General features: G+C 41.5%; 1 protein-coding gene across 4 annotated transcripts in view; it reads left to right on the forward strand.

Moving 5' to 3' along the window:
* Positions 1-12539, forward strand: part of NUP188 (nucleoporin 188) — a 43210-nt gene that overhangs the window by 16859 nt on the left and 13812 nt on the right. For all 4 annotated transcript variants that reach the window (XM_059891062.1, XM_005213192.5, XM_059891061.1 and 1 more), the window contains 12 exon segments: positions 785-996; positions 2035-2149; positions 3003-3203; positions 4060-4149; positions 5550-5615; positions 6530-6649; positions 7437-7563; positions 9607-9759; positions 9953-10079; positions 10289-10376; positions 10472-10548; positions 11269-11383. In XM_059891062.1, the coding sequence (XP_059747045.1) occupies positions 785-996; positions 2035-2149; positions 3003-3203; positions 4060-4149; positions 5550-5615; positions 6530-6649; positions 7437-7563; positions 9607-9759; positions 9953-10079; positions 10289-10376; positions 10472-10548; positions 11269-11383 (1491 nt within the window).

The following is a 12539-nucleotide window of genomic DNA, read 5'->3' on the forward strand; positions in this document are numbered from 1 at the left end:
GTTAAAAGATAAGCTCAGCAACATCAAATCAAAAACTTTTACAAGGCAAAACGCCAAAAATAGTGCTATAAGTAAAGTCAAAAGACAAACTCATAGCACAAAGGGTTCTTAAAATAGAAAGGATGCCTATAAATCAGTAAGCAAAACTGAAGAAAAAACAGGCAAATGATATGAACATATAAAACACTCACATCCAACAGTTGGGATAATGGGCACTTATATTTTACTGTTTGAATTTGTGTATTTTTCAGTGGAAAACACTATGATGATATCTAAAAATGGAAAAGCACGTATCGCTTGACCTAGTAGTTTCACTTGGAGTTTATTTCATAAATGCATCCACACTTACATTTTGAAGTGAGTAATCTGTAGCATCTCCCAGCTTTATTCAGGTATAATTCGCATCAGTAAAATTCACTCATTTTGAGTTTTGGCAGTTGTATATGGTTATATGCCCTAACCACCTTCGTGATCAATATACAGAACATTTCTGTCTACCTAGGAAGTTTGCTGTTAGTCTGTGACACCTGGCCCCCAGCAGCCACTAGTCTGAATGAATGAAAGTGTATGGCATATTGCCGGAAGGAAAGACAGATGCCTCCAACAGTGGTTGCCTCTGGGGATAGATTTGGATACCTGGGCAACAGAAATTGTAGGGAGAAGACTTTTTTTTAATCTTATTTTTATACATGTATTACCTAATAAAAATAACTTTAAGGATTCAAATGTGTTTAAAATCTGACTTCATCTCTCTCCCACTCACTTTTCTTCATTGGTTTTGCAGACTGAGCGCCAGGTGTCTCGCTGGTTTGTTCAGTGCCTTCGGGAGCAGTCCATGCTGCTAGAAATTATTTTCCTATATTATGCATACTTTGAGATGGCACCTAGTGACCTATTGGTGTTAACCAAGATGTTTAAAGAGCAAGGATTTGGTAGTAGGCAGACTAACAGGCACCTGGTAGATGAGACCATGGATCCTTTTGTGGATCGGATTGGGTAAGTGTGAATGAATTGAAGTCTTAGAACTTATTCAGTATTTAGAGCATTGACATTAGAGTGGTCTTGTGAGTGGGTGGGGGGGGGGCTAGATACTTTTTCACTTAATGGCTGGGGAAATAGATGAGTGTACTACCACTTTGCAGGTCATTCAGGGAATAAATACTTGGATTGAGAGGGATATCTTTTCTCAAAACAAGTATCGCTTTCTAGTCTATTACTTACTGTTTTTCATCTAGGGTTCATCGTTTTGTTCTGTGAAAAATCCATTGAGCAACTTATAGACCAAGCACTGTGCAAGTGCTAAGAAAACAGTGATAAATAGGACAGGTGTGTTCCCTGCCCTCTTTGAGGTCATAGTGTATATAGAGTTTTAGATTTTATGGAAATGGATAAATCCACATTTTGAGCCTATTCCCTCTATGAACAAAGATACACATTTGACCAGTGAGTTGATCTGGGCTAGATACAATTGTTGGCTGTAGAAACATTTTGTACCGGATCTGTGCTTTGGTGGGCAGAAGCCACATGAGACTATCAAGCATTTAAAACATGGCTGGTAGACCTCCCTGGTGGAGCAGTGGTTAGGACTTTATGCTTCCACTGCAGGGGGGCACAGGTTTGATCCCTGGTCAGGGAACTAAGATCCTGCGTGCTGCACAATGCGGCCAAAAATAAATAAAATTTAAAGATAAAAGTTAAAACTAAAATAATATAAAATAAGGCTGGTCACAGAAATTCCCTGGTGGTCCAGAGGTTAGGATTCCGCACTCAAACTGCTGAGGACTCGGGTGCAATCCCTGGCTGGCCAACTACAATTCTGCAAACCATGTGGTATAGCCAAAAAGTAAAATATATCTGGTCAAATTGAGATGTGCTGGAAGTGTAAAATACCTACTGAGTTTAGAAGTCTTGAATATGAAAAAAGAGGGTAAAATAACTCAGTGTTTTTGACGCTGAAGTGTCTTACATTTTACCTTATTCTCCGTTGAGGTTCAGAGTAGCATGTATGACACCATGACACTGTTTTTTTTCCAGCTACTTCAGTGCCCTTATTCTGGTGGAAGGCATGGACATTGAATCCTTGCATAAGTGTGCTTTGGATGACAGAAGAGAACTGCACCAGTTTGCCCAGGATGGACTTATTTGTCAGGTGAACTTGAAACAGCCTTATTTTTTCAGACTGTTTATGTAGTTAGTAGTAAGCTTTTAATCACTCAACTATATTGCCACATAAAATTTTCCTTATTGTGGAGTTTGTGGTTCTCCACTGTTAATTAAGGGACTTCCCTGGTGGTCCAGTGACTAAATCTCCCAGGCACCCAGGGCAAAGGGACCCGGCTTCACTCCCTGGTCAGGGAACTGCACCTGAGTCAACTAAAGGTCCCACATGCTGCAACTAAAGCTAGCACCTGCCACAGCGAAAAGTCAAGGTCCTGTGTGCGGCCGCTGAGTCCCGGCGTGGCCAGCTGTGTAATGAATACGTGGTTTTTAAAAAGCAGTTCATTGGATTTGGAAGAAATCTGAGATTTATTAATATTTGCACAGAGGTGATAGTTCAATCTGTGAGAATGAGTAGAGTCCCTCAGGGAGATGATAGAAGGACAAAAGGGGCCCAAGGACAGAACCTTGGGTGTATGCGTTTATGCAGCATGTGAAAGAGGAATAGGAAAGAACAGACAGGATGGACAGAAAGATAGAAAATGAGAGATCTGAGAAAGTTCTGGAAGGATCAGGAACATTTTTCTAGGAGTTTCCATTTGAACATATATTTTATCATCTTAAATTGACACAACTTAAAATCTAGAGAGAATTGTGGGTAAAGGGAAGAGTAATTGAGGGCTCTTATTAATGAAGTGGCTGGGGGCTTGGGGAGAGTGAAATGTTAGAATGGGAGAGAGGGGCACCCTAGACAGATGGACGACTTACTAAGCATGGTGAAAGATCCTCTGTGAGAGTCTTGACCCTTTGTGTTAAGTGACATGGATGTATCCTCTTTTGATTAGGATATGGACCGTTTGATGTTGACCTTTGGGGACATTCCGCATCATGCCCCAGTGCTTTTGGCATGGGCCCTCCTCCGTCACACCCTGAATCCAGAAGAGACAAGCAGCGTGGTCCGGAAGATAGGGGGGACAGCCATCCAACTGAACGTCTTTCAGTACTTGACCCGACTGCTCCGCTCGCTGGCCAGTGGGGGAAATGACGTGAGCATGCGAGTGGGCAAAGAGCAGGGTGGATGCTCGTTGATGAATCATCATTGTAGTAATAATGACTGTCAGTGACGGGGATAACAATGATAACTTTGTAACCTTTATAGAGCCTTTATTGTGATAGACATTGTTCTCAGCATTTTCTGCGCAGTATCTTGTTTCATCCTCACAACACTTCTGTGTATTGGGAATTATTACCCTGTTTTACGGGTTAGGAAATTGAAACTGAGAAGGGATGGTGTTTGCCCACAGGAACAGTGAATTGGTGGGTCCCGCTTGAACCTTCTCTGACCCTTTGCCATCGTGTTATGCTGTGCCACTAAGTATCTCTTACAACTTTGGTCATAGTGACTGGATAAATCTTTGGAGAGGGCTTATTCATTCAACTGTAATGGGATGAATTAGAAATTCTTTTTGAGTCTTGTGTTGGGGCTTAGTTTGAGTGGCATGGTTTAATCAGCTTGTTTTGACATGCTGAATGAAACCTTAGCCAACTTGTTGGCGCTGGTTGATATATCTCAGTGACAGTTGAGGCAGCTGCTTCATTCCTACCAGCACATAGAGACTCTATCCTTTTTGTAGGCTGGAGGTGGTTTTCCTCCCTACGAAAACTTTGATCATTTTGAAAAGGGTTCCCTTATGATGTTCTTGTCTGTACTGTAATGTGTATAGCTTCTGCTTTCTCTTTTCTTCCTTTGTCTTCCTGATTTTGGGACCAAGTTAGGAAAATTGTGAAGCCTCAGGTACTCGTCCCATTTGTTTAGAGAGACTGCATTAATGTGATGGGATCACGCCGAGCCTAGAGGAGAGTGCTGCTACTCAGAGCTCCCCCGACCCCTTGTCGTTACAGTGTACCACCAGCACTGCCTGCATGTGTGTCTACGGACTCCTTTCTTTTGTCCTGACCTCCCTGGAGCTGCACACCCTGGGCAATCAGCAGGTCAGTGTCTGGCTTTCATGAGACTGTCTACACTGCCCAGCTTGCAGTCTTCTTCCTAAAATACTCCTTTGGAGCTGATATAACACAGACCCATATACTTCAAGTACAATTTGCTGTTTATTGCTGTTTTTTCCACTTACTGTACTATAAAAAGGTGCATATTAATGATTAAAAAGTCAGGAAGTGCTGATAAAAAGAAAAAACTGTAAGCCCACCACACAGAATAACCTGTGTTAACAGTTTGATATATTCCCTTCCAAATGTAAAAATATAGTAGTTCTTTAGAAATGGAATCACCATCTATATACTGTTCTACAACCTAATTTTTTACTCTGTAGTGCATTTGTCCCAAACATCCATGGATGCTAATAAATATTCTTGTGCAGTATTTTTAAAAAATGAAATATTTTAAAGATATACTGAAGGAGACAGATTTGTGTAATGAACCCTCATGCTCCATCACCAGCTTCCAAATGATCGATGGACAGCTGATTGTACTCATTTCTGCCCCTTCCCTCCTTGGTTACTTTTCTTTCGGAGGATAATTACTTTACACTACTGTGGGTTCTGCCACACAGCAAGATGAATCAGCTATAGGTATACATATATCGCTTCCCTCTTGAACCTCCCTCCCACCTCCTTGGTTATTTTGAAGCAAATCCTGGACAGTATTTGCTTTATACACATATTTTAGTGAAGCTTCACAACCTTTATCATATCTAGGAAAACATATCTTCAAATAAGGTAGGACTCAAATTTCTCGTTGTAAATGTCATAAGTTTATCATAAGTTTGTATTAGGATCTAAATAGATCTATATATTATTGGCTAAGTATGTCAGATTTCGTTTGGTCTGTAGCTGTGCTGTTAATTATGGTATCCACAAACCACATCATTGTCTCCATCCACTAGTTCCCTAGAGCAGCATCCCAGACTTTTATGGCACCAGAGACCGCTTTTGTAGAAGATAATTTTTCCACGGACAGAGTGGGTGGGGGTGTGGTTCAGCTAAGCTGGGCCTAGTAATACCTCTCATTTACATGCATTGTAAGATTTGCAGTTTGTTTCCATGTACATGATCTTAACATTTAATCCTTAGGACAACATTGTGAGGCAGGTAATATTTTCACCCTGTTAGAGTTTGAAGTTCAGAAAGGTTAATTTGCTTACCATCTTACAATTCCTTACTTTTTAACCCCAGAATTCTTTCTGACATACTATATGAAGGTATTATTCATGTTTTTATTTTATTTTAATTTTATTTTTTTATTTTTATTTTTTTACATGTGTTCCCCATCCTGAACTCTCCTCCCATGTTTTTATTTTAATAGAATGCAGCTAAAAAAAAAAAAAGACTGGTTCAACCAGGAAAAGTAAGCCATTTTCTTCCCTCCTCAACAGGATGTAATTGACACAGCATGTGAAGTCCTGGCAGACCCTTCTCTCCCAGAACTGTTCTGGGGAACAGTAAGTATGTCAGAGGGAGTCAGGCTGTGGTGTTCTCTGTAGCAGAATTTGTTTTAGTTCTTAGACTAAGCTTTTAGGTCTGTTTTCTCATGTAATCTATACAAAAGTTGATAAATTAGATAATATCATCCAATTTTGTATGTGGGGAAATGTGATGCTCAGAGATGGAAAGTTACTTGCCTGAGCTAGTCACCACCGCTAGATAGGGTCAAGATGTAGTTCTATCTGACTTGAGTCCCTAGTCCACATTATTAGCCAGTGTGTCCTCTCTCCTACCCACCAAGTCTTTTTTTCACATCAAGAGTCTCAGACACCAGTAGTGCTCTAATTCCTGAACATACCATTGGGTGATTGTAACTGTCTTAGAAATTCTCAGAGTACTGTTATGTGTTAGGGTGAGGATTCGGCTTTGGAGAGAACAGTTTCTCACTGGTATTTAGTCTTAGCATTGACAGCAGCCTCAAGCCTCAAGGCCCAGGTGATGAATAAATGTTTCTCTTGGAACTATGGCCTGAATGCTTTGCCTGTGTATTGCACCCTCTTTCTCCTGAGGTGGTGGGAAACAAAATGCAGATTAGGATATGATGCTCACGTGTGGTGCTAACTGCTGACAGGCTGTGGGTGCTTTTCATATCAGTGGAAGCAGATCATGTACAGCTACATTGTGTTTTCCTGTGGCGAGGATTCCTAGCAGAGGTCACTGCAGGCAGCAGTAGTCTCCCTTCAGGGTCTCACTCAGTTGTTGAAGCCTCTTTCACTGGATGTTTAACATGGAAGTTTTAAATTATTAGAGAAATGCCGTCTACCTAAAGAAAAGGATTTATTTTATATTTTCTTATGGTTGCTGGGCAGTTCAGAGATGTGTTAATTTCTGGATAACATGAAGGTCAGTGACTTCTCCCCTTCTGCCATAGGAACCAACCTCTGGTCTCGGGATCATTCTGGACAGTGTATGTGGAATGTTTCCCCATCTCCTGTCTCCACTCCTGCAGTTGCTTCGAGCCCTTGTATCAGGGAAGTCTACTGCTAAGAAGGTAGGTTATTCAGTTAGATGCCTAAATAGAATGGGAGATGTTTTTTAGAAATCCTTTTTGCTTTTCACGTTGCAGTTCCACTGCCATGGCAAGAATTAGTCTGCAGTTGAATGAAAAATGCTGATGATAGTTCCTCAGTTCTATAAAATTAAATTTTCTTGAGTACCTATTAAGTATCTACCTATAGATATTGTGGGAGTAAGACAAAATGTGAAGTTCCTTAATATCTAGTTAGAAGAGAATAATGGATATAAGAATTAAGTAGTAAAGCTAGGTGGGCTTCCCTGGTGGCTCAGCCGTAAAGAATCTGCCTGCCAATGCAGGGGATTGGGTTTGATCCCTGGGTCATGAAGATTCCCTGGAGAAGGAAATGGCAACCCTCTCTAATATTCTTGCCTGGGAAATCCCATGGACAGAGGAGCCTGGTGGACTATATAGTCCATGAGGTCACAAGAGCTGGACATAGCCTAGTGACTAAATAAGAACCATAAAGCCAAGTGGTATGTAATTTATGTCATCTGAGTGGTCAAGACCATACTGTTCAGGAGAGACAGTGGTCTGTGGAGTGAGAGGGTCCTTGAGTTGGGCGTTAAAGAATAAGAAGGGTTTGACTTCACAAGGAGTGCTGAGGCAAGTCTCAGAAGAGTCCTAGGGATGGCTCTGTAGGAATTTTGAGAGTCAGCACATACACAGTCTGGCTAAAAGAGCAGAAAAGCAGATGGGAGGCCCCTTAAATGTCCCTCAGTAAATGTATAGCTCTTTGTTTTTTGTTCCTGTGTGTTGGCAGGTGTATAGTTTCTTGGATAAGATGTCTTTCTACAATGAACTCTATAAGCACAAGCCCCATGATGTGATCTCCCACGAAGATGGAACCCTTTGGCGGAGGCAAACACCCAAACTCCTTTACCCTCTAGGTGAGAGAGACAGATGACCCTGACTCAGTAGCCTCTTCCACGGCGTCTGTGTTGACCTGACTGCTGTTTTAATGTTTCATGGCAGGTACCTTTAAAGTGGATCCTCTCCTCCACTGTGCTTGTTGATTTCCTGATAAATTATTGGTTTCTTACTGTTTTACATCATTTGATCGTGTTACTTCAGAAATAGTGCTTGTTCATTATAACAAAGGAGACAGCGCAGAGCTATGTTTTTAAATGTTCGAATCTTTTCAGGCCCATCCTCATCAGATGGTTACTGTTCCGTGTGGTGTATATCCTCTGACACATCTCTGTGTTCTCTCACAGGTTCTCTGCAAATCGATTTTATTACATGTAGATCTGACTCATTCTTTTTAGTAACTATATAATTATTCTTGAAGTTTCATATTTTTTTATCTTTCACCTTCTAGAGGACATTTAGGCTATGTCAGGTTTTTGCCACTACAAACAGTGCTTCTCTGGGGACATATACCTTTATGTCCTGGTGGTTTTACTTTTTAGTACATAGAATCCCTAAAGTGGGACTGCTGGGTAAAAGGGTGTATGCAATAAAATTTTTAAATACATGTCCACTGACAGATGAAATGGATTTTCTAAAATGCAGTATATATAGATAAGACACCAAGTTTTCTTAGGAGCCAAAATTTGGAGAGTATTATTCAGCCTTAAAGAGAAAAGGAATTCTGACACATGCTATGTATAACATGGGTGAACCTTGAAAACACGGTACTAAATGAAGTAGAACAGTCCGGAAAGGTTAAATACTGTAGGATTCCATGCATATGAGGTACTTAGAGTAGTTCAATTTATAGTGACAAAAAATAGAATGGTAGCTGACTGACAGGGGCTGGGGGCTGGGATAATGGAGATTACAGGTTAATGGGTACAGAATTTCAGATTTGCATGATGAAAACAGATCTTTGGGTTGATGGTAGTGAGGGTTGCATAACCATGTGAATGTACGTAATGCCACTGGCCTGGCAACTTAGAAATGGTTAAAATGGTAAATTTTATCTATTTTTTTTACCACAATTTGAGAAAAATGGTAGAAAAAAAATTTTTTTTTTAATATTCCTAAGTATTTTATTCTTTCCATTGCAATGGTGAATGGAATTGTTTCCTTAATTTCTCTTTCAGTTTTCTCATTATTAGTGTATAGGAATGCAAGGGATTTCTGTGTGTTGATTTTATATCCTGCAACTTTACTATAGTCATTGATTATTTCTAGTAATTTTCTGGTGGAATCTTTAGGGTTTTCTGTGTAGAGGATCATGTCATCTGCAAATAGTGAGAGTTTTACTTCTTCTTTTCCAATTTGGATTCCTTTTATTTCTTTTTCTGCTCTGATTGCTGTGGCCAAAACTTCCAAAACTATGTTGAATAGTAATGGTGAAAGTGGGCACCCTTGTCTTGTTCCTGACTTTAGAGGAAATGCTTTCAATTTTTCACCATTGAGGATAATGTTTGCTGTGGGTTTGTCATATATAGCTTTTATTACGTTGAGGTATGTTCCTTCTATTCCTGCTTTCTGGAGAGTTTTTATCATAAATGGATGTTGAATTTTGTCAAAGGCTTTCGATTGTGTTGAATTAAGTTGTAGGAAAACAGCAATTTCCTTTCCTGCTGGCAGCATGTGAGAGTAACCTGTTAACAGTTGTAAGCACTTGTATATTCCACATGCTCAAGGAATAAAATGTGGGAGGCACAGCCTTACTCTTCTAATCTTTGCATCGCTAGTGACTTACCTGGTGACCTGGGCACCTGCTGTCCTGTAAGGTGGTCTTCCTATAGTCATCATGTGAGTGGAGAACCACTCTGCACTCGATTGTTTTTCAGACACGTGGAAAGACTCACTTCCCCTATGACAGTTGAGAGCTTTTGTTTTTGTCCCTTTTTAATGCAAAAAGCTGTAACAGTAGTGGGTACTAAGAAGAGAGTCTGTACATCTCTGTGGGATTAGATATTGCTGTCTGTCATAGGAATCTCCTCTTCCTAGTAGACTAATTTCTCTTTCTTCTTTAGGGGGTCAGACCAACCTTCGCATACCTCAAGGCACCGTGGGCCAAGTGATGCTGGACGATAGGGCCTACCTGGTGCGCTGGGAATACTCGTATAGCAGCTGGACCCTCTTCACCTGCGAGATTGAGATGCTGCTGCATGTCGTTTCCACTGCAGGTGAGCTCAGCTCAGAGAGCGATCGCTGTGAGAAGAAAAATGGTCATGGTTAGAGGATTTGGAAGGCAGAAACTTTCAAGATAAGATTCAGAACTTTCCAGGTTGTGATTAGCATCATTTATCTGGGTCTCAGAGACTATTCAGTGATCTTAAAGGAGTTGTTTTCATTGAGATCACAACTTTTCCCCCTCAGATGTGATTCAGCACTGCCAGCGGGTCAAACCCATCATCGACCTGGTCCATAAGGTCATCAGTACAGACCTGTCGATAGCAGACTGTCTCCTGCCCATCACGTCCCGCATCTACATGCTCCTGCAGCGGTCAGTATCTGGTCCCTCCCACTGGGTCAGAGGCTGCACGCAGCCCATGGTGGGAAACCCTGGTGTGATATCTGTCCACAGCAGAGGGATTTCCTATTTTCATTTCCTGCTGCCAGGAGGGACCTGGGGAGAGAGGACTGGAAAATACTTGTGATGGAACAAGTCACTTTATTCATTTTACTGAGTGCAATGTACTGTTCTCCAACCAGGTTAACAACAGTGATCTCCCCGCCTGTGGATGTCATCGCTTCTTGCGTCAATTGCTTGACTGTTTTGGCTGCCCGGAACCCAGCAAAGGTGAGACACAGTCTTCCTAACAGCCCAAAAATGTCACGCATGGCATATACCTGAAGACACACCACAGACACTCGACTCTTCTTTTCCCTCTCCAGGTCTGGACTGATCTTCTTCACACAGGCTTCTTGCCTTTCGTGGCCCACCAGGTCTCCAGCATGAGTCAGATGATCAGGTGAGCCAGGTCTTGGGGGTAGAGTGTATTCCCGGGGAGTATCCCTTACATTTCAGATCTCAGCTAGCTTCATTAGTTTTAAAGGTGCTTCTCAGAGCCTTTGTATTCTGCTGCTTGCCTTTTCAGTCCTCTCACCAGAAATGAGTCAGGATGAGGCGAAGAAGGTGATGGGACTTGGGGCACAGAGGCTCTTTCCTTAGGCGAGCACTGATGTGGGTCAGTCTTTAAAGCTGAGGGAGAGAGGTAGTTCTCATCCAGCAGCAACCACCTTAGGTATGTGGAAGTTAACTTTCTAGTCTAGAGAATCCAGGGGTGTCTGGATCCAGAGGCTCAACTTCCCCTTTTTAAGCCGAGGTCACTCTGTACTTCTCTGTGTTTCATGGCCACGCAAGCTTGCTGATGCACCATTTATTAACACACAGGCTCCATCTCACTACCTGAGCGTTCTCTTCTTGCTCTCTCTTGCTAATGAGACAAACATGCTTGCTTCATGTTTATTTGATTTTTCACTTTTGAGGTTGTATATCAGTAAAGTCCTTAATGCTTCCCCTGGTTAATAAGTACCCTAGATTTGATTAATTCCTTTGCAGGGCTTTTTCATTTTATGCCCAAGTCATCGAGACAATAACAGGAATTATTACAGTTTATTGAAATTGAATTTACAGTTTATTGAAAGCATCCCATTATTTTTTTCCCCTTTGTCCCTCTGTTTTTTTCCAGTGCTGAGGGGATGAATGCTGGTGGGTATGGAAACCTCTTGATGAATAGTGAACAGCCCCAGGGCGAGTATGGGGTCACTGTTGCCTTTCTGCGCTTGATCACCACTCTTGTGAAGGTAAAATCTCATCAGATAGAAGCATCTGAAATAATTTTCCTATATCCCGTTACTGTAGTCATTTGTTTGCAGGCCTAACAGTTGTCCTGAAGTTACAGTGATAGCAGTCTCTGTGTCCTGATTATTGTGTGCCTGACTTTATAGTAAATGCTTCATCTTTGTTAACTTATTTAATACTCAGAGTCCGTACAGCGTAATGCAGTGACTTCATAAAGTTATTTCTGACAAAGCCCAGGATAATATGTACACATTTCATCATGTCCCAGTATGTACATCATATGTTTACTTCTAAAATGGAGTTGGGGCTTCCCTCATAGCTCAGTCAGTAAAGAATCTGTGATGCAGAAGACCGAGCTTCGATTCCTGGGTTGGGAAGATCCCCAGGAGAAGTGAACGGCAACCCACTCTAGTATTCTTGCCTGGAGAATCCCTTGGACAGAGGAGCCTGGCAGGCTAGTCTATGGGGTCGCAAGAGTCGAAAACGACTGAGCGACTAAGCGCACACAAAGTGGAGTTGCAAAGTGTGACACAGCTTGTACTATGCAAGGTGCGTTCTGATGTTTTCTAACAAGCTGATCTCACAATCCGGTAATGAATCACAGCTCTGGTTGAAAAATACTTGTGTGGCATGGATTTGGGGGTCAAAATTAGGTTTACCTTTCAGGTTGACCACTTACTGGCTGTATGACCTTGGACAGGTATTAAATTTCTTAGCACGTCTCTGAACTGGTATGATAAATGATCTCTACCTCTTGGAGTTGAGAGGGCTCCACATGAAGAACGCTAAGCACGTGTGCTGCTTGCAAGAATCAGTCAATGAACGTTTAAATAGAAATGGTTCTGTGTAGAGATAGGGAAGTAGATATGTTTATATAAAGAAACCTTACTTTTACGATAAGGAAGCTGATGGTAACAAGTAATACTAGGACAAAGGATTTTGAGTATCAGATCTCCTTTCTGATACTTGAGTGATGGGATAGAATTTAGAGGGTGGTTGGTGATCATGACAGTGAACCTGGGTTTTTCCATCGTCAACAGTCTTGTATCCTCTGTGTTTCAGATGGACCTCTCTCCTGCTCAGGTTTAGCCTTCATCCTTCTCTTTCTTGTAGGTGCCTTTTGTGATATTGTCACATTGTCTTTTTAGTCCCTTTCTC

This window comes from Bos taurus, chromosome 11, assembly GCF_002263795.3.
Source record: "Bos taurus isolate L1 Dominette 01449 registration number 42190680 breed Hereford chromosome 11, ARS-UCD2.0, whole genome shotgun sequence".
Taxonomy (NCBI): Eukaryota; Metazoa; Chordata; class Mammalia; order Artiodactyla; family Bovidae; genus Bos; species Bos taurus.